We start from the raw sequence: 18592 nt of genomic DNA on the forward strand, positions 1-18592 counted from the left end.
TTGAGACTATATACGAAGATCACGAAAAATGATCTTACTACTATATTGAGCCCAAACATCACGTCCAGTGGTTTTTTGTGAATGATAATTGTCCAAATGTGCTTTATAAATGCCACGAGGATGGTTAAATATTCCCTAATGATCCAAGGAGTGAGGATATTGCCTTTGTAGCGAATTAATCCGCCAAAAAGGAAACAGAAGGACATCATTTGCAGCAGTTGACACACCGCTCGTACCCAAAAGATCATTTCGGGAGAGAGTTTGCTCTTCTTCTCTTTTGCATTTACTTCACTTTCTCGTTCACGGATGATTTTCTCAAAGTTGACGATGCATCGCATGATTGCAGCAGCACAGAAGATGATGGTGATGTAGAAGACAATGGGAAAGATGAGATGTTGCTTGCAGAGCGTGTTGTAATTTAGGAGCCATCGATTGAAATAACGAAGAAAATTCCACTTTTTGACGAAAACTTCATTAAATTCGACAAATGGCCTATCCAAGGGTTTTGTGTATTCCCGATAAATTGGCTCTCGAATCCGTAAATATTCCATCTTCTCTTTAACTCTTAATTTCTTCGTAACACTCGGCGAATTTTTATTGCATCAAATGTGTGTACACTACGATTTGTTACGCGAGATCTCACACGCTGCTGGTGAAGCCCCCATGGCAGGAAGTGATAGAGATGCACTTTAATACGCAACTTGCATTCTGATCGTCTTATTTTACTGCCTTCTATTTCCTGCCTTACATCAATATGTCGCGATAATTGGCCGATAAACCATCGTGTGAGAGTTCACCGAAAGTGGACAACATTTTATTTCCTCAGCAAAGCAGTTACGATTGAATTACTCTGCTTCCCTCGCGACTATTATCAGGAAGTATGAGATAACTCCAACTATGGTCTATATGCCTATAGAAAGGGGTTTGTAAGTCCATTAAATGAACAACTTAGCAATGAATTGAAAATTTAATTATTAATTCTTTTTTAACTAATTTCTTTGATATTTAAAAGTCTCACCTAAATTTAAAAAGAAATAATTCTTGAATATTAAAATTTCCAAACATCCCAAAAATTCAAATATGGAAATTGTACCAAATGTACAGCTAAAGTCATCTTGAATAATGCTGCATACCAAATTACCCTTTTTTTTTGGATAACATTCAGAAGAATTCAAATTACCCCCCTTAATGTATTCCTTTGAGCCCCAAACAACTCGTTGAATTTCATTCTTCTTTTGGGAAACAATCAATTCAGACAGTTTATTCGTCGATAAAAAAAAAAGAAAGAAAAAATGAAAATGTTTTAAGAAACTGTCTCCATGGAGGCCTAAAGGTCAAGTATACAAAAAGATGCTCAAACATAGAGGGAAGATTCCGTGTATGGTATGAAGATGAACTGATGATGATGGCCGAGGGAAGTTGTAATTTCACGAAAGGTCTGCCCTAGAATGCAGATGTGCAGCTTGTGGTCAGAAAAATATATAAATTTCATTTATATTAGTTATATTCCATGTGAGAAACATCTGCCACCACTTTGGGTCACCTTTTGCCTGTATGTCGGATGCATTTGGAAATCAATTTTGGATGCACCACTGGGCCTATATGGCAGATGTTTTGGCTCGTGGTTATGGCATCTCTGTGCATGCGGAGGCAGATGAAAACTAACAAGAAAAAAACAAAACGCGTTTTATATCTTACCGAGTTTAAATTAAAAAAAAAACTCTTGTAGTAATTCTATTGTATTATATGTTCTCTCTATTTCTTTTACATATTCTTCATATTTTTTCTTTTATTTTTCTTTTATTCAATCTGAAAGTCAAAAAATGTATTATATTTTATTAACTGTGGAATGATAAATTTAAAAATTTGAATGCACCTAAAATCACTAAATTCAACACTAATATACCTACAAAAAAATATTTATAATTTTTTTTTGCATATTTCTTCCTTCATTTTTCTCGTATTTCCTACATGTGGTGATTAGATAAAAAAAAAAGAAAATGTGAAAATGAAGAAAAATAATATTATTGAATAAGAGAAAATTTAAAAGATAAAAAAGTAAATAAATCAAACACTCACTCTCCTTTGGAAATCGATCAAAAATCAATAACGGTGACGTCTATTTATGCTTTGCAGTTAAAATTTAATTTTGCCACAACATAAATTACAACATTGAATTAGTTTGCAGAGTTTAATATTTTATTAATTGATTTTCTTCTCTTTTTTTATTCCTTAAAATCTTCCATCTTGAATAATTCATATTTTTTTTATTTAATAACTTTTTTTTTAATATGTGTGTATGCTTAATAATTTTTTTTCAATAAGTTTAGTTCTTTTTCCAAGAGATTAACGTTAATAGTTTTTTTTCATTAGGTTTTGTCCTTTCCTTGCACATTTATACACAAAAATATAGATATTACAGTCATATATCCTTACTTTTTAAGTTTAGATTTTTAGGTATTTTAATATACATATAGCATTCCTCATTCTATTTTTCATTATATATTTTTTATGTATACGGAATCCAAAAATTCAATAGTTTATTTTTTTGTTTCATATTTAGTTTTTTTTTACTCAAATATAGATACCTCAAATATAAAGAAGAGAATTAGGTCATTACAGATTTTTTTTCCAACATTTTTTCATATTTTTGAATTTTTTTTCTTGCCAAATTATGGGTGTGCTTTTTAGAAAAAAATGTGGGAAAAATTCTTCATTCGTTTTTTTTATTAACTTTTTTTCATCATGGGAAAAGTATGAATTTGTAAGCCTCTCTCTCTCCTCTCTTTAAAAATTCTGATTGTTTTATCAATATACTTTGTGTAAGACGGAAAAGTTTATAAATCAATTTTACATTTTAGACTGTATTTTCTCATAATTACATTCAGTCTGTTCGTTATTTTTTCTTTTTAAAAATTTTTCATGTCTCAGGTTTTCTTCTTCATAAATTTTGAAAATTAAAAATTAGGATAGTTCCTACATTTTTCTTCACAGAAATATAATTTATTTTTAAAGTTTCTAATTTATAGGAAAGTTTAAATAAAGGATTAATAAAGAAAGGTGAGGAATGTAAAGATTAATAGAAGTTTTAATTATTTTTGTGATATGCTAAAAAGAAGGTTGTTGTGTATAAGGACTCATTGCAATTGCAACACAACATAACTGTGATTTAACATTGAGAAAACTTTGCTCTAATCATGACTAATTTGTAGCTAAACTCTGTGACTAGATATATAGCAAATAATGTTCAATCTAGATTAAACCACAATTATGTCGTAACTACTATACAATGAACCTTTAGGGGGGGGGGGAGTGTAAAGCACAACAAATGAATCAGATGATCTTCAACAGGCTGGTATTAGATCTTCTGATTGTCTGTTAAAGCTTCCATTTTTCGCTGCCTGATAAATTCCTTGATTCTTTCTTCTATTTTTGATTAGAATTTTTCTTTTTCATATGATATTTCTGCAGACAAAAAAATAAATATAGATTTTCTTTTTTTATTTTCATCTCTTTCAACAATTTATAAACTCTGTCATCTACATTCTATTTAATTTTTCCTTATTTTTTTTTTCATTGAATAACTTGCAATATGTTGATATATTTTGTGATTTGAATCGCTATTTTTTCTTGGAATAATTCTCTGGTAATATATGAAAATATATATGTATATATATTCTACGTTTTTTAGGAAGAATTTTTATGCAATACATATCGATATATCAATAAATGGGGAAATAAAAGAAAGAGCAAAATTCCTTTCATTGGAATGACAATCCCTGATTTTCAATCGCAAATTTTATCACATCTTCATTCAATTAAATAAGAAAAGATAAAGCCAATATTTCTCTTGTGAGAAATTTAACAAAATGAAAGAAAAACTTGGTGTTGGCCACGAAGTGGAACACCAACTAATAAGCAGGATAGTTGCTTTAAAGATGAGCTGAAGATACAAAAACCCTGAGGCATAGTCGATATTTTGAAGATTCAAATTTAATATGTGTCGGTGATGTTCCGAGGTTTTTGAAAGGTTTTAGTTAATTAATAAATGGAAAAGTCTCTCAAGTGCAAAGAATGTCTCATTGTTCTTCGTTCACAAATAAAAAGAAAATCTGTATGGAAATGAACGCCCCCACAGAATGAAAAAAAAATCCCTTGAAAGGGTTTCCCCGCATTTTAAGTATGTGGAAGATACCTTCTGGCTGGTACGAAGGTATCTTCCGGGAGGGAAATCCCCTCAAGGGAGACCTTTCCCCGTATATGAAATCTCCCTTTGCAACATTTTCAGCATAATACCTTTCTTCTTCTCTTTTTTTTTTACTTCTTCTCAGCTTTCTTCTCTGCCTCAACTTTGGGTTTTTCATCTGTATCCGGATGCTCCTTTAGCACCTCCTTCTCCACATCACGCTTCTCTTGTGCATTTGCCGTTGGAAGAGCCTTGAGGATTGCATGCACCTCCTCTGCAACAGCCATGAGGACAAATTCAAATTGCTGCCGTGTCGCCACGAGTGCAGCACGCTGATCGCGCAAGTGCTCCAGTGTTGCCGCAATGTCAATCTCACGTGCCCCCTTGTTCATACGCGCCAGGACCAAATCCAGCAGAATGTAGGCTCCAGTACGTCCAGCACCATTGCTGCAGGAGGCACAAAAAAAGAGGATGTTTTAAAGGTAATTTAATTGCATCTGACGTACGCAACATTTCCGTATGGAAATTATTAGCTGCACGCGCGTTAGTTGAATCAATAATAGCCGGAATGGTTTTGTTTGAATAATTGAAAAACTTGAAAAGGGATTGAAACTAAAGGTAATTTTAAAGATTCAACTAGTGGGTGTCTTGAGCTCCATATCTTGTGTTTTATGCAAAATTTTAAAGACCAATCTCTGCCCCAAGAAGATTTTCAAGATAAGAATTTCACAGAAATGCCCCCATAATTTATTAGTCAATTATTGATTCAACACACCTCAATGTGGTGGAGAGAAAGGTGTCTCCAGAATGGAAAAAAAAACTCACCTGCTGTGAACGACAATCGGGCATGAGCGTCCGCGGTAGGATTTGTTCACCTTTCGCCGGAATTCAAGAAGTGCCTTTGCCGATGTTGGGATTCCAGTTTGTGGCCACGAAAGGAAATGGAATTGGGTCACAGTGCGCGTCTCACCTGTCTGCAGGTTTTTCAGATAGAAGGAGCGCACGAGGTAGTCATCGCACCAAATATGTTCACTCACGAGGTGCACCTCATAGATGTGATACACTTGTGCCCCCTCCTCTGGCCAATACCGTGCACACGCAGCCTCTCCATTCTCCTGGAGGCGACAAAGTGCCACAATCACCACGGCTCCCTGTTCCCAAATCATCTGCCAGAAGTGCGAGATGGTGGCCTGAATGGGTCCCTGGGCGGCAACATAAGCCGGTGCCCGGGGATCGTGATCAGTAATTGTGGATGCATTGATGTAGTCCAAGCCATCGGCATTCGACAGGTGATTCAGTACGACACGTGAGTGATCATAGGGCAATGGGGCACCGGTGCGATTGAAAAGTGTGCACTGCTTCTGCAGAGCAGCTTCTCGGGCATTTGGTTCAGCTTCATAGCGACACAATGCCTCCCATTCCCTCTGCAGACGTCCCTTATTCCTCAGATGATCTTCCATGTAAGACTACACAGGGGAGAAAGCATAAAATTCAATAATATTTAAAGGCAAAATTCACATTTATTACTCACCAAAACCATATGTCCGGTTGAGATATCCATATTCGTAACAGGTTCCTCACTCCAGGATGATGTGCTGCTTCGAGATGATGGTGGGCGTCCTTCGTTCTCTTTAGACAATGACGTAATTCGTCCCCCATTCCCACCATCACCCTTCCCGGCCATCCTAGCACGACAGAGCTCTTGGTAGTCTTTGCTGCAGCTGTCTGGCGGAAGTCCCGCATTGAGCCCACTGAGCTTGTCACGCTTCCGGTCGTGGCGCTTAATGAGGAAGAGTGTGATGATAATGACAATCACGGCAGCAGCACCCGCTCCGGCAAACATGTATGCCATCACGTGGGTAACATCAGGGCCCTCTTCCTTAAATTCCACCTTGGCACTCGTTACTGCTCCATAGGGATCCTCCTTTGTCTTATCACCCACACCAGCACGTATTACCACCACCCCGAGACGCCTGGAGAGATTATTTCGCACGCGACTGTCATTGATGGCTCGTGCAATGTCCGAGGCGGTCTTCTTTTCGGGATTTGCCTCAACACGGAAAGACACCTCGTGCCGATCTACTCTGGGATGTGTGAAGTAGGTCTGCATGTGGAGCATCTCCGAAAGGGCCGTTACAATGCGTGCCCCATCGCGCCAACTATCAATGGGGGTCTTGAAGATTACATGTGCATACTCCATGTCCACTGAATGTGGCGCATGATCCTCATCTGTTCCATCGTGCAAAACTTTCTTTATCTTTGGGCTTTCATCCACTGCGAGGAAATCAGGAGAATATGGGTATTATTTAGAGTGTTTACAGGCCTCAATTTGTTGCTTAAATTTCTTAAAGAAGCGTGCAACTTTGAGGATATTAAAGGGGCGCGTGGGCGTCTTTTAAATCCCTCAACATAGATAAATTTATTTTTAGCCATTTAACTTACTCATAAAGTGCGCTGGTAGAACTTCCTTGTTTCCCTGGGGTACTACTGACAATTTGGGTGCCTCATGAGGGCTCTGACTTGATGGTGGTGGTGCTGCTGGAGGTCCGGGTTTCTTCACATCCAGACGCTCATGTCGTGTAAATCCCAACATATTGGCCAACATGTTCCTCGTCTGCTCTTTATCTTCCCCATCTGTGTGAGATGTGTGTAAAAGAGAATCTCATTTAGGGGTCATAAGTAATTCAATACCATCCGCGTGATATATTCTCGAGAAAAAAAACAGCTTACCAGACTCCTGATTGCCTCTATCTGGTAAATAAACAACACCCCCTTCTGTATAAACGCCAGACTCCTTTGCGGGATGATTTTTACGAACCACCTCTGTGCCATCACCATAAGTATTGCCCCGAAAGTGCTCAAGAGCATTTTGTGGGGATTCACGGGCATAGTAAACTTCCTGGGGCAACTCATTGCTGCTGCTCTCCTCGTGTGGCCGTGCATAGAAATAAACTTCCGGGATGTTTCTATTCATAGCTACTTCTCTGAATGATGTTGTTGGCATCTCATTGTACTGTTTCACCCTTTCCCTTTGCTCCAATTCATTCAGTAGCTCCTCCCTGAGAGCATCATCATTTTCCTGTCGCGCCAAAAGGTGAAAAAGAGAAGCATAAAATTGATTTGAGCGTGATGTATGTAATTCTTGAATGAGAAAATTTTCTTTCTACAAAAGATAAAAAAAGGAATATTACGCGTGAAACCTTGAAATGAGATCTGTGGATACTCTCGAGGGGATTCTCATGATTTTGAGCACGATGTCTGCCCTGTTCAGCACGCAGCCTCTCCTGTTCCTCCAACAATTCTCTCAGGATTTCTTCACTCAACTCATCGACTGCTTTTGGATCAATTGCCTGAGTGTTTTTCTTCCTCACGTTCTCGTACTCCAATGATGATGCTTCATCCAATTGACGATTGTAATCCAATTGATTTCTATGGGAGAAAATTTCATTGAGAAATGATTGTGTCCCGAGAAGTTTCTTGCAAATTGCCATTAACAATGATGTTTTAAAATAGAATAAATGGTGCCATGTGTTGGATGTTGGGATGATTATCGCGTTGAAAAATTTATTTGAAATTTTGCTATTTTACATTCCAATTCTAATATATTTAGGAATAATCTCTATTATCCTGCTGTGAGGGCTTACTTGCATAAAGTGAAAGGTCTTTTATGTGTGTTTTGGATACTTTGTGTAATACCCCACCTAACCCAGCTACCAAGAATAGCTAAACGGTGTAATTTGCAAAGCTCTTTTGAAAAGGAAAAAGGAATTCAATTGAAATTTCCATTATTCTCTCACCTAAGGGGGAGGCTTTTCTTGGGTGGTGGGATGTACACCTCATCGGCAAAATTTTCCGTTGGCGGAGAGAATCGCACAAAGGCCAGAGGGCTCTGAGGGTCTAGGATTTGGGGATCAGGCGTCAGTCCGGCACAGAGATTGTGCGGCATGGGGGCGTCGTTGCGAAGAGCATAGAGGGCACCTTGGATGCGGCACTGTACAAATGGATGCTCCCACGTCAGACCGGCTCCCTCCAACTCCTCTAGCATCGTTGCCAAAAGCCCGGATTGCTCCTCTGTGAGTGGCTGACGGATAAGTTGTTCGGGTTGTACGCCATAATTTGGGAGACAAATGCCGAATGCGAAATCTAAGAAAATCAGAAAATGTTTTAAAAATATATTTTTGAGCAGAATATTTAAAAAAAACAATTTCTTACCATCGTAACACCATTCTAGTTGATCCTCGCACAGGGATTCGGCAAATAGGCAACCTACAAATAATAAATTGCATGGTATAGGTCAAATGTTCTTGATTCTTCAACTCAAAGGTCAATCACAAAAATCAAAGAAAAGATTTATCGGTTTTATCACAATTTCTGCGATTTTCCAATAATTTTCACAAAGCAGTAAAATGGAAATATCAAACTTTCGCAACAACACTTTTGCAGAAATTACTTGAAGTATCAACTGATTGCGCATTTGCTTACAAATCTGCTTCATCATGAATAATAAATCATCCAGATTTTGCTTGTTGTATACTGTTGTGAGAAATAATTTTCATCATTTAATTTGGACGATTTCTCCCTTCCTCGCGTAGATTATGAGGGAATTTACCCCCGCAAAAGTTTTTGAGAGAAATATCACATTCTATTTTTGGCGTACACACGCCGAAGGAAGAGAAAAAAATCCCTCCTTCTGAAGAAATTCCAATTAGTTCTCAAAATGGAAAAGCTCTCCTATACTCTCTACCCCGGAGTAGATAAATGGATTTGCGCTTTTTGATATATCGTACGAATTGAGTGGGTGGTTTAGGGATTAAAAGTCATCACAAATAATTAACTTCATCCCTCATCAAATTGTCGCTGTGCTTCACTTTCAGGGAATCTCAGGAGAATTTTCGCATCTTGACCCCTCTTTTTTTCGCATCTTTTTCCCGAAAAAAAAATTAAATAAATTAAATCTCTCATGGGGATAGATGGAGAATCTCTTTGTAATCTCTAAGTAATAAACTTTCCTGTGCAGAAATATCAAAGCCATGGGAAAAAATAAAAGAATTCTTGAGCCTTCCTTTTACATCCGAATACGCATCCATTAATATTCAAGCGGTGTATCGAAGAATTTATTCTCGGCATTTTATTGTGATAATTTTCATTTTAAATGTTTCTGCACCTACACAACAAATCGTGAGCCTCTTTTATTACTCCACTTCTCTCACTCACTCTGTGCGAGATTTCTCAGAAAAATATCATTTAAATTTTTGGACTTTAATTGCACTGCCAACGGATTATCAAATGAGATTTAACAGCACAGATGGATTTTTCCTTCGAAAAAAATTACTTTGTCAATGTTTCGTAAGCTTTGCTACATAGCTTAATATATATTTTATTTTTGATAAACATTTATGGTAACTTGCTTGTCAAATGAGTCAATTTGCATGGATTCCAGATTAGCAATGAACTCTCTCAGGAACGTTTTTGGCGCAATTATATTAACATTTTTCTATCACATAAAAATATATTTTATTGGTATAATATTTCTATATAGCTGTTAGCACAATCTATAAGTTTAAAACGTTTATTTTTCTCTTGTGCAAATTGTGGCGAAATTATTCCAATCACACCCGATGAATTTTTATTTATCACACATTTGCATTTCAGTGGTTATTATAGCATTTTTATTATAACCCCCCAAAATTGGACTATTTTAATGGCTTATGCTTGCGAAAAATGCCATTTTTCAGCAAATATTGAGATAGTTTTATGCGAATATAAAGCTTTTATGCTATATATGATGATAAAACATCTCATCAATTTAAATATTTTCCTCCCTTAACTATCAATGCAATTTCATGGAGTTACACAAAGTTACCTGCCCTAGAGCTTATTATGCAAACATTTTGTAAATCAATTTGTTATCATAAATACAATTTATGTGTTCGTATTTCAACGTCATGTTTATACAAGCGAGGTAGTCTTATCGGACCTCATTATGGGAGGATTATGTCCCATTAATTCCATATGGGAGTAAAATAAAATTCCACTTCCTTTTACATTTTTTTTGTATTAAGAGATTTATTTTTTCGACGTAAATATTGCTGTATGTTTACGTTGAATTTATTGGACGGGGTGTAAGGGAAAAAAAGCTTTTGGTTTACGCGGAAAGCTCAACAGATAGTTTGTATATTTCATTGCGCAATAACTGTAAAATATTGCCTTAATTATATGCTTATGTTGTTCATTAAACAAGTGCTGGATACAACATATTCAACCACCTACCTACCATAATTTTATCATGATGGTCACTGTTACAAGCAGTTACAAGAGATGGAAAAATTACATAATATAAAATAATGAGCTTTCAGTAGACTGGAAAGTTTACAGATTCTTCTGGTTTAGAATATTCTTGTTTAACTCTTTAAAATATTCTTCTAAATATGCTCTAATTGTAAATAAAAATTAAATGAAAGAAAAATCAGTATAACATATAATTGTGAACTAGACCCGAGCTTTCTCACATTCTACATAGAAGTGTGAAAAAAGAAGGGAACCAGGCGGAAATTTAATTTGCAATAACAATACTGCGGGTTCTGAATTTCAAATGGCTTTCATTTGACTCCTTTCATTTGCAATTCATCCCCCACAGAGACACAACTGTGAGAATCTAATCAATAATTACATTTCCGCCTACCCACATTCTATCAAAGCGCCCATAATATTTCAAAACAGCTGAAATCTATTGCGTTTGAACCCCCTCCCACTCCTCCCATATAGATAACACGAAAATTCTGCTCGGCATTAGCTTCGAAAAACACTCCAGAAGTGTAGGTGAAAATATTTGCACAACTAAATTAATCACTTTCACGTAGAAAATTCCCCATGTTGCGAAGGGAAGTAATATCATCATATCTTCCTGAGCTGGTCTTTGCTTTTATCATAAAGTGATTTTTTGTGCCCTGAAAGCATGGAGAAAAGAACGGCATGTCCTTCAATCTCGCACTTCCTTCGAGGCATTATTTCCAAAATGAACTTCCAAGAGTGCAGAGAAAAGTTTGTCACAAAGAGAGGAAGCTCTTGAAAATTATAACTAGAAAATAGCCTTTGTGTTTCTTTCAATTACCCAAGGATTTGTGTGTATATATGTGTGAAAATTATGGAAGTTCCCCCATGGATTCAGGGCATACCTTATGGGGGAGGAACACTTCTAGGAATTCATATTTCCAGCATCACATTTCACATAAAGTTTCCTTCAACATGGAGGTAGTATTCTCAACAAAAGAGCTACGCATTCTTGGAAAATAAATTCCTGAATAACCTTTTATGTGAAATATAGAAATTCCTCCCCGAGCCATGTAATAATTTCCATAAAGAAATTATTTTGTAATATAATCAATTTAACGTAATGATGTATTGAAATAAATTCATTACATCAACTCAACATGTTTATAGTCTCCGTAGACGCACACATAATGCTGGAGCTTATGCCAAAGTTCAAAGCTCTCTCTTCTCTGTCTTTGTGTATATAATTAAATTTATAGATGAGGATTGAACATGCAATGTATCCAAGGAGGCAACAATACATGATGCAAATGTAAATTGTCTATTGAAGTTAAATATAATCTCCATGAATTTATTTGTTGTGATATATATATTATCTGAAGTCCCTAAAGCCACAAATGGACTATTATACGGACTTAAGCTTCAAACAGACTAAAGCTTCATTCTGTGCTATTTTATGAAAATTAAAGCACTTTAAAGCTCTAAAAAAGCTTACCTAACTTTAAAGTAAAGCACGAATCTTAAGAAAAATCTTTTTAATAAGATTTCTATGTTTAGAAAAGCCGATTCATGAGCAACAACGAATAACTTACCTATATTTCCAACAGCCACGGCACAGTAGAAGTTGAGGTGGATGGCAAAAATGAAGCCTGTCCAGAGAATTGTCCATTTCTTCCTTCCATACTTCACCATCTTTATTGTGTGTAATCTGGTGAGCCGTCACCTGCAATAATTTCAATGTGTCTTCAAATAAAATGAATTGAATTGGGCCACACAAATGGGATTGATTATCACGAAAAACATTTTCATTCACAAATTGATCGCGCTCTCAATGTGCCCCCATTGAGGCTTCATTTCCTATATGTCGGCACCCTCCCCCGCCTCTCTCAAAAGAGGTTCTCCCTCGTGCAGAGAGTGGAGCAAAAGGCTCTGCCGGTATCGACTACACCAGGATATTTATACGGTCTGTTTTAATGATGTATTTTTAGAACATGAAAAAGCCACACATTTATATTCCGTGTAGACATACGGGGTACACCCCAAGAGGAATGGGTGAAAGAGAGACAGAGGCAGACCAAATGATAAGGGGGTGGGGCTCGAGGGTACGTGGGGTGAACAATGAATTTCCTTCAGCCACCCACACGTTCTATCATAGAGAAATTACACACACAGTGAGAGAGAGTTTTGTGCTCCACAACGAAGAGAAGAGATTCGAAAAGCAACCTCTTATTGACGTCATTGCGCGCTGAATTTCACCGCTTTTCCCATTTTTCTACACCACCCACCCCCCCCTACGAGTCGTTCGTCACCCTTATGGAGCCAGGAATGTGTGGAGCATTTACATCTCTTTTTTTCCCGCAGCAGTGCCAAAATAATTTGTGTCGCCACACGGTCTTTTTTATCGCGCAATAATTAATCACCCACCCCCTAAAATTAATATACCATATTGTATACCGCTAAGATCTTTTACTGAAGAATATAATTTATTTATTTGATACTCTTCAGGTTTCCTTAATGACAAAATGACCTCCTACTCAATGAATTAATTATTGGTTTCACATAAGCATCAATCATATTTGGATTCATGTATGATAAAGGAGGAATCTTCTTTAAAAGGATATTTTTGGTTTCTTTTCACGGAAATTAATGCAAATAGCTTTTTGTATATAAATTATTCGTAACAATTTAAATTGCTCACTGACAGTTTCTAAAATAGATCTACGCTGAGGTTTATTCAACACTCAACACGCAAAACCACGAATTTTACTGAGAAAAGGACATTAAAAATTCAGAACTTTTCGTGTAGAGCTTACAAGACGTGAATTTTTTTTGTTATTTTTAAACATTTATTTCCTACATCGTCTCATAAATCCATAATTTTGTTTATCTATTTTTCACAAAAAAATTCTAAAAAATTATGTAAAGGATGAAATTCTCTTTTGAATTCAGCTGAAGTTTCTCAAAACAGACTTAGGCTTGGCCTAAGTAAGTCTTTTAAATTCAAGTATCAAGTTTTTCTAAACCTGGCTTTAGGTTTTAAGCTAAGCCCAAGGCTAAGCCTAAATATATCAGCATAGCTTAAAATTTTAAGTATAGGTTTGTTGAAACTTGGCCCAAGTTTTTCCTAATTTTTCCTTAAGCAGGCTTAAGTTTTTCTTATGTCATACTTGTAAGCTTCAATGATTAGGTAAGTCCCGATATAATCTAACCCAAACTTAGAACCATACAAAATGCCTTACCTCAGAAGGTTTCATTTTTTTTTTCAAGTACATTGTAACCCTTTGGGAATTGAATGAGTTTTCGTTCCTATCTGCTATACATTTAAGAAGGAAAAACTTTAAGGAGCCCCGAGAGTCTTTAAGTAAGCCTGATTAGTCGTTCATGAGTCCAAAATTTTTGCCGTAAGTCCTAAAAAGTCTCAAGAAACTATGAGCAATAAATCGACTCTTTAGAACATGTTAAACCTAGATTTACCCACTCAGAAAATTTTCTTAAAGTTAAATAAATTCAATGCTGTGCCGAATACTTTAAAACATCTTTTCTAAAGAATATTCTTCTAAATATAATTTAAGGACAATTCCATAATTTTAGGTTTTTCTATCTACATTACACCCTTCTTATTACTCGGTTAAAGTCTTCATTCATTAATCGTAATCGTTATGATTTATTTCATTTTAAGAACATTGCTGACAAAAATAATGTTTTGAGATCAAATTTTGCGTTAAAGTCTTGTTTGTTCTTAAACACATTGAATCCATTGAATAAATATAAATTGGTCCTGAATATTTTATCATTCCCATGGGCGTTAATTATTATTCATCAATTTACTTTATCTCTTCTATCTGTTTTAATTTAGTAGATATCTACAAGATTCTGTGAATACTTCTACAAGGTTATCAACAAGTCTCACCCCTGCTGTTATTGTCCCCTTCAAAAGCTTAAACTTTCACCAAGGAGGAGGACCATAAACGTATCCTTCGTTTAGTCTTGATTTAAGAACTTTAAGAGAGAATAAAAAAAGCTCTCCCAGGTCATCTTTTGCTACATCTTGAGGTGAGATGTTACCTACAATTTTCTCCTCATAATTGTCACATAATAATCCTCTCTATATATAGAGTAAAAAGTCGCTATATATACAACATTGCATTGTAGGTATTATACACCCACTTTGAGGCACTTTCAATTGTTGCGTGAAAATGCAAATCGATCCCTGTGCTTGAGAGGCTCATCCATGTCAAGATAAAATCATCCACCATTGTGTGGGAAGGATTTTGCCCAGATGCGCCCCGGAGCGCTGTCTGCACCTGCGGATTAAGGGGCAATAGGCTGCAATTTGTCCCGCATATATAGTTTTCACGAGGTGTGTGAATGGACGCAAAATGAAAATTCGCGTGAAATATTGATTTTTCCGTGGGAGAAAGCACAAACACACGAAAAAAAATTGTCCAACAAGTGCGAAAGGCACTATCAGGGGCAATGGGAAACATATAACAGAGAGGGTTGATTAGATAGTGAATATGGGTGGGCGATTATGCGCCCAGTGAGACGCAATTTATCCTAGCCTTCGGCACAAACAGCATGAAATGAATAGGAAAAAAGAGGAAACTCTTCCATATTGTTTAAAAGAAAAACAATTTAGGATCACTGAAAGGTGATACTTACTTGAAAACGGCATCAGTGGCTTTTTAATCCATTTTTTCGAGCCCCTTTTATCCCCTTCGGGTGTGCTTTTCTTTTGGTTTTTTACTAATAATTTTCACCACTCGCTGGGCACTTTTCCCAGCAATTTTCCCGCACACTGATATTCCGGCTGCTTGCAACTTAGGTGGAAGAGGCTCTTTTATGCAAAAATTGCCCACAAACTACCCACACAGGTTGACCAGGAAAAAAAATTGTTCCAAAAAAAGACGTATCCCTCCTGATGGCACCGCTGGAGGTGTGGGGAGTGTATGATGATGGTCCAACTCCACCAGCGAGAACCTTTTGCACTGAATACCACAGAAGAACTGAGGCGAGTCGCAGTTTGGAAATGCGAGAGCGTGGGTGACACAATCTCCCAAATCGATAACTTCCCTCATATATACGTAGAGACCTGCTGGATGGTTAGCCACCCAGCAAAGGAAGACGCATTCAGCTGGGGAGCATGCGCCACTTTTCCGCAGGAGACTTGTGCGAGAGAGCGCGCCCACGAAGGACGAGCAAAGTCCTCTATGCTGTGTGGAAGCTCTAACAAGTTGCAAATGAGAGGACTCCATGTTGATCCCGCATGTGCCTCCATTGACGACGACAAAAAAAAAATACGAACGAAATAGAACCCATTGGGGAGGGCAATGGGCGATGAAATTTTATGATATATTTTGTCGCAAAGTTAAATTTACCTAACTATGTTTTTTTAGGGGGAAAACATTGTAAGTTTTAATGCTCTTTGTTAGCTTTTTATGTTGCTCTATGATGCGGAATAACCATGATTATTACCGCATTTATCTACCTATATACAGAAGCTCCTACAATACAGCTGAAATACTTTTGTGAATTATTTCAGGATTAGGATTTGTGCTGAATTTATTATTAATTCATCTTTTATTTTAAGTAATAAAATGAAGACTGAAACAGTTTTCCATAAATGTTACTTAAATAAAGTTCCTATTTAACTAATACGCATGAGAACTTTTGTCATGCAATATAGAGATTAAAAGAATGATGGAAATCTTACAAGGATTAGCTTTCATAAAATGCATTTATAAATGCGTCTCGTAGCTAGTGTTATATACAATTATAGTTTGAATGGATTTACAAACGGAATTCCAAATATTTTCTCTAACTACTGTAAACATAAATGATGACCATTCTAAACAATCTCAAATTATTTTTAGAAAATTTTAATAATTTTCTTGTAAAAATTGTTTAAACTCCATGATGAAAAATCTCATTTTTCACGCTTTTATTTTTTAAGTTTGTTAGTTCAATAAATTTTGGAAACTTAACAAGTATTGCACAAAATAGGTATTAAAAACTCAAATAAGCATTTTGATGAAAAAGATTTTTTTTTAAAACGATATCTAAATATCTTATGAATATCTGTTGAATTGAGAGTTTAATACACTCCTCTCCTAAAAATACCCTTACGTTGTTTTATCAGGATACCTTATTCAGCCAGAACTCGACTTATAAGTAGCCAGCAAGCAATATATAAGAGGGACCAACCCTAAACAAAGTATTTAAATAAATAAATATAAATAAAAGTATTAATATTAAATGTAAGCAACCCATAGGACCGAGCTAGAGAAATCGTTCTGACGATTCAGTTGTACGACAAGCGTCCACCAAACCAACAGGGCAACATGGTAGCTCAAATATCTGGGAAACAGTAGACTGCAATGACATTAAAGTACAAACAACTCGTTATCTCTCACCACGTCTACCCCTGCGTCTTGCCTACGGCGGAATAAAAGATCAATAGTGTCATCCTGTAGTGTATAAGAGCAAGAGTAATTTGAAATAAATGTTCAGTTGCATCCCAAACCCAAGTGAAAACTTCTCGCCCCATATTACGCATCCCAAGATCTACACTTCTACAATCCGTAACAAAACCTCTTAAGGAGCGCAGACGAGTCACGCAGACTTGACCAGATTCTGAAAAGGATCAGAGGGGTTATTACAATGCATCTCAAGTAGAAGATAATTGGTGATTGGTTTTAGTCAACCACCAGTTGTTTTCTAGTTGAGAATGCAGCGTAATAACGCCCCCAGGTCTCAGAACGGAAGTGTAAGGCCCAGAGAATGGAAAGTGCTGAATAGGAGTATGGACAATAGTACAGTTGTTCTCACAATCTCGCTTGATCGGGAATCTTCGAAACGACTCAAGGAAGCACCAACGACAAGGTGGAATTCATATTCAAGGAGAGATCCTTTTTCAACTCCTAGTATGTAGTGTGGAGGAGAGAGTATTACGGATATCTGCTTTGTAACCCTATGTTACGATAAGCAGCCTTTAATCTACTCATGAATTCAGATAGGACATATCTGAATTCATCAGTAGACTAAAGGTTGCTTAGCTAATCTGCTGCGAAAATTGCTTTTTAGTTTGTTATTTGAAGAAGTACAAACTTTAACAAATAAGCAAGTCTTGAACTTTCTAATTTGTTTTTAGATCCAAGTCTGTGGGGATGTGATGTGACGGAGGTGTCATGAGATGTCATTCGTGAGTCTCGGGTTGAGAGAGTGAGACGTGTACACTCATAGAAAAAATTCTGTATTTATCACTGCAAAAGTGGTGTTTCATATAAGAGAATTCCGTATTTATCACTTTGCGGTGATAAAACGGGAGTTTGTTCTATGAGTGTAGTGAAGATAGGAGAGTGAATGAAAATAAATAAAATATAAAATCCCATTACTACAAAGTCAAATTATTAATTTAGAAAAAAATATAGGTACTGTCAAAGATCCAGACTCTGCTCAAACGCGAAATAACATTTGTATAAGGCAATTGACAAAAATTGAATCTTTTAATGTGAATTTACCATGCCTTAATTATAATAAACTCATTTACGAGGGGCAGATTTTAATTACAAATGAAATAATTAATATAAAAGAGTCGTTTTATCAAGTGGAAAAAATATTACAAACTCCAATATTTAATATTGAAAAAAATACTAATTTTATTTATTAAGAATTTGAATTATTTTTATATTACAGGAAAAGAAGTAGGTGTATAATAAATGTAGAAAATGAAAAATTCGAAATTTGTGAGACATATTTCTGTAACAATAGAAAATATATTACATATACCTATTAAGCATGTGAATAAATTTCGATTATTCTTATTTAAAACGATGTCTTTTATTTTAAAAGTAACAAAATATAATAAGTAAGCTTGTAATGGTTTGTAAAAATTTGCAAGGAGGACTATGCAGATTTTTATACTAATTTTTACAAACAATTACAAGCTTCTATAAACTTAGGTATATTATTTTGAAATAATAAACTTGGAGATTTAAAGGTAATCTCCTTTGAAAAAAGGGCTTTGACTCCTTTTCACTCCGCATGTTTGTTAACACATCCAGGACGGCTTGACGCACATCGGCGTCCACTGACAGTTCTCAATTCTGTACGCTGTAACAATTTGCCACTCTTTTT

General features: G+C 36.1%; 1 protein-coding gene across 2 annotated transcripts; it reads right to left on the minus strand.

The window, feature by feature from the left end:
• Window positions 1-1721: 1721 nt before the first annotated feature.
• Window positions 1722-15531, minus strand: LOC129791131 (receptor-type tyrosine-protein phosphatase N2). Of its 2 annotated transcripts, none has more exons than XM_055829091.1 (10): window positions 15119-15531; window positions 12049-12179; window positions 8399-8452; window positions 7984-8329; window positions 7378-7615; window positions 6917-7265; window positions 6629-6820; window positions 5718-6460; window positions 5012-5652; window positions 1722-4633 (listed from the first exon to the last, which is right to left on the minus strand). In XM_055829091.1, the coding sequence occupies exons 2-10, from the start codon at window positions 12146-12148 to the stop codon at window positions 4318-4320; spliced, it is 2979 nt and encodes a 992-aa protein (XP_055685066.1). In that variant the 5' UTR covers window positions 12149-12179; window positions 15119-15531; the 3' UTR covers window positions 1722-4317. The 2 variants fall into 2 exon arrangements, with proteins under 2 accessions (XP_055685066.1, XP_055685067.1); XM_055829092.1 differs by having other exon boundaries at window positions 7387-7615; window positions 15119-15511.
• Between the last annotated feature and the right edge of the window lie 3061 nt (window positions 15532-18592).

The sequence above is a fragment of the Lutzomyia longipalpis genome, chromosome 2 (assembly GCF_024334085.1).
Source record: "Lutzomyia longipalpis isolate SR_M1_2022 chromosome 2, ASM2433408v1".
NCBI classification, from domain to species: domain Eukaryota; kingdom Metazoa; phylum Arthropoda; class Insecta; order Diptera; family Psychodidae; genus Lutzomyia; species Lutzomyia longipalpis.